The 2500-nt window shown below is 48.8% G+C and overlaps 3 protein-coding genes across 4 annotated transcripts in view; 2 read left to right on the forward strand and 1 right to left on the reverse strand.

The window, feature by feature from the left end:
- The window catches only part of LOC126572536 (retinol dehydrogenase 12-like), a 1450-nt gene extending 30 nt beyond the window's left edge, over positions 1-1420 (forward strand). The window contains exons 1-2 of one of the 2 annotated variants that reach the window (XR_007607962.1): positions 1-104; positions 256-351. The exon at positions 1-104 is cut by the window's left edge and continues 30 nt beyond it. Coding sequence is in view for 1 of the 2 variants with exons in the window: in XM_050231925.1 (XP_050087882.1) it covers positions 117-178; positions 256-1219 (1026 nt within the window). In the remaining variant the exon portion in view is untranslated. The other variant, XM_050231925.1, reaches the window with a different exon arrangement.
- On the forward strand, positions 1399-2046 carry LOC126572603 (uncharacterized). Its single transcript, XM_050232029.1, has one exon. It carries the CDS (start codon positions 1399-1401, stop codon positions 2044-2046), a length of 648 nt encoding a protein of 215 aa, XP_050087986.1.
- An 8-nt stretch (positions 2047-2054) lies between these two features.
- LOC126572524 (DNA polymerase eta) overlaps positions 2055-2500 on the reverse strand; it is a 2964-nt gene continuing 2518 nt past the window's right edge. The window contains exon 3 of the mRNA XM_050231910.1: positions 2055-2500. This exon is cut by the window's right edge and continues 2170 nt beyond it. Within this exon, the coding sequence (XP_050087867.1) occupies positions 2204-2500 (297 nt within the window). The 3' untranslated portion in view covers positions 2055-2203.

Raw genomic sequence — 2500 nt, forward strand, 5'->3', positions numbered from 1 at the left:
GAATTCTGCAATCTACCAAAAAAAAAAGATTGATTTATTGCAAAGTGTTCTCGTAGAGATAAAGAACCTTTCCCGAGCGAAACGCGCAGTCAGTAGGCTGAAAGGTGGGTGCAAACATGGGTCTGCTTTCTATGTGTGGTATTCTGGTGGGTTTAGGCTTGGTGTCTTATTGCGTGCGGTAATTAAATTACTTCCCGTTATTTCTTTCATTGACTTGATTAACATACCGGCTTCATTCCTTGTTCCGCTTTTCAGGTGGTACTACATCGGCCGGTTGTACGAAAGTCGGCGAAAGTTCGAGAAACAAGAACTTATCGTAGTCACGGGAGCTACCTCGGGCGTCGGGCTAGCAACGGTAACCGAACTAGTTGGCCGCGGTTGTCACCTGGTGATTGGATGCCGTTCGCTGGTAACTGGACGAGCCATCCGTGACCAACTGCTACTCCGAAATCCAGCAGCACGTGTGGAGGTGTTCGAACTGCGCCTCGAATCACTGGCCAGCATCGTTGAGTTTAGCGAAAGCGTTCGTCTGCTTGGAAAGCCGATCTACGCGTTGATCAACAACGCGGCGGTATTTTATGTGCCACCGAAGCGCACGGAGAACGGTCACGAGTATACCTACCAGGTGAACTATTTGGCACCGTATTTGCTCACCTTACGGTTACTGCCGCTACTGAAGCAGAGGGAAGGTGAAAGCCGCATCGTGAACGTTGTCTCGAAAGCCCACAGAGCCATTGCGGAAGCACCGGTGGACGAGAGTTCAATACTGACCGCCGCGAACGATACGGTTTCCACGCGCTTTTTGGCGTATCAGTACAGTAAGCTGTGTCTGGTGGCATTCTCCCATCAACTGGCCATCCTGCTATCCACCGGACAGGGGCCATCGATCAGCGGCGTTTCGGTGCACTGTGTCGATCCGGGGAACGTAGAGACACCGATCTATCGTCACTTTCCACCACTAGCAAACCCTGTGCTGTACTATCTGCAGAAGCCAATTCGTTTTTTTCTCATTAAAACACCCCGTGAAGGTGCCCAGGGTGTTTTGTACTGTGTGCTGTCGGAAGAGAAACCATCATTCTACGTGCGCCGCTTCTGGAAGACGGATCAATCCGATTCCAACGAAATTAATCCACTTGTCCATCAACCGGCCACCGGCCAAGCAATATGGAAACGGAGCCGACAGCAGTGCAGCGACTTCCTACTGGAGATGAGTGTTTAGTCCCGCTCGTGTACGAAGATCTTGCCAAGGGACTGCGAAAGGAGCGTCTTTCCTTTAAGCTCACAACGGTCGAGAAGCCGACCGAGTTGAGCCGGTGTCTCGTGGCAGTGTACGATGTTCTAAACGCTGAATCCTACCAAACGGAATATCTCAGTAGTACGGGAGAGCGATGGATTACCATGGGAACGGCAGTTACACCGGTAGATTGCTACGTCGAGTTGTTACTACAGCAAATGCTCCCGAACGAAGAAAGCAAATGTACCATCCACACGAAACAACACGGAGACATTACCTTCACGATGAAGCTGGTGCGCATAGAGGGCCAGCAATACTATTACGAACAGACCGCCACTAGCACGCTCGAGCTTGCTAAACGCTACAAGGTTAACGGCGTGTTAATGTACTCCAAGTATCCAGCATTTGCCCAAGCTTACTTTAATCGTGCAGCCAAATGCCTGCTTTCCTGGTCGCCTATAGAACAATTGGATCCAGCTATTGAGGGTCCCGGAACGATCGAAGAAATGCAAGCGTTGCTGCAAACACTACAACTCAACATTTCCGCCTGTCTCATCAAGGAGAACCGTTTCGAGGAGGCCCTACATGTACTTCGCTTTATCGATCACCAGGAAAAGCCATCGGAAAAAGCTATCTATAGGAGGGCACTGGCACAATTTAGGATAAATCAGTTCAACGAAGCGATTGCCACACTGGAGAAGATCAACTATGCCGCCAGCAAGGAGTGTGACGCACTGTACAAACAGATCGTGGAGAAGAGGCAGCAAGAGACCAGCAAGTACTCAGCGATGGTGAAGAAAATGTTCGCCTAAGGCACTTCTCAACGTGGAATTCTTTTTACTGTATAAAGAAAAGTTTTGTTTAATAATCCGTAAATATATTCTCTTGAGAAAAACACATTTTTTTGGTCATTTACAGTAACAAGCAAAAAAAAAATATCGGACGTAACAACAATCTTACGTGATCTATTCACAATTTAGAAAAGTATGACGATACTGGTTTGACCTTCTGCTTCGGCGGCGTTATGGATTCTTCTCCGTTCGCAACGGAACGCTTCCGCTTTGCACTTGTTGTTATGCTACCGCTACTTTGACTACTGGCAGGAGCCTGCTGCAGTTGCATCGCCTCGGTTCGGTTCAGTTCCAGCTGTAACTGTTTGGCGACGTGATAGTCCATATGCTCACCCATCGCCAGCTGGTTAATCATTTTGCCGCAATCCGGACACTTGATGTGTTGATGGCCACTAGTACTAGCTTCATTGGGCTT

Source organism: Anopheles aquasalis, chromosome 2 (assembly GCF_943734665.1).
Source record: "Anopheles aquasalis chromosome 2, idAnoAquaMG_Q_19, whole genome shotgun sequence".
NCBI classification, from domain to species: Eukaryota; Metazoa; Arthropoda; class Insecta; order Diptera; family Culicidae; genus Anopheles; species Anopheles aquasalis.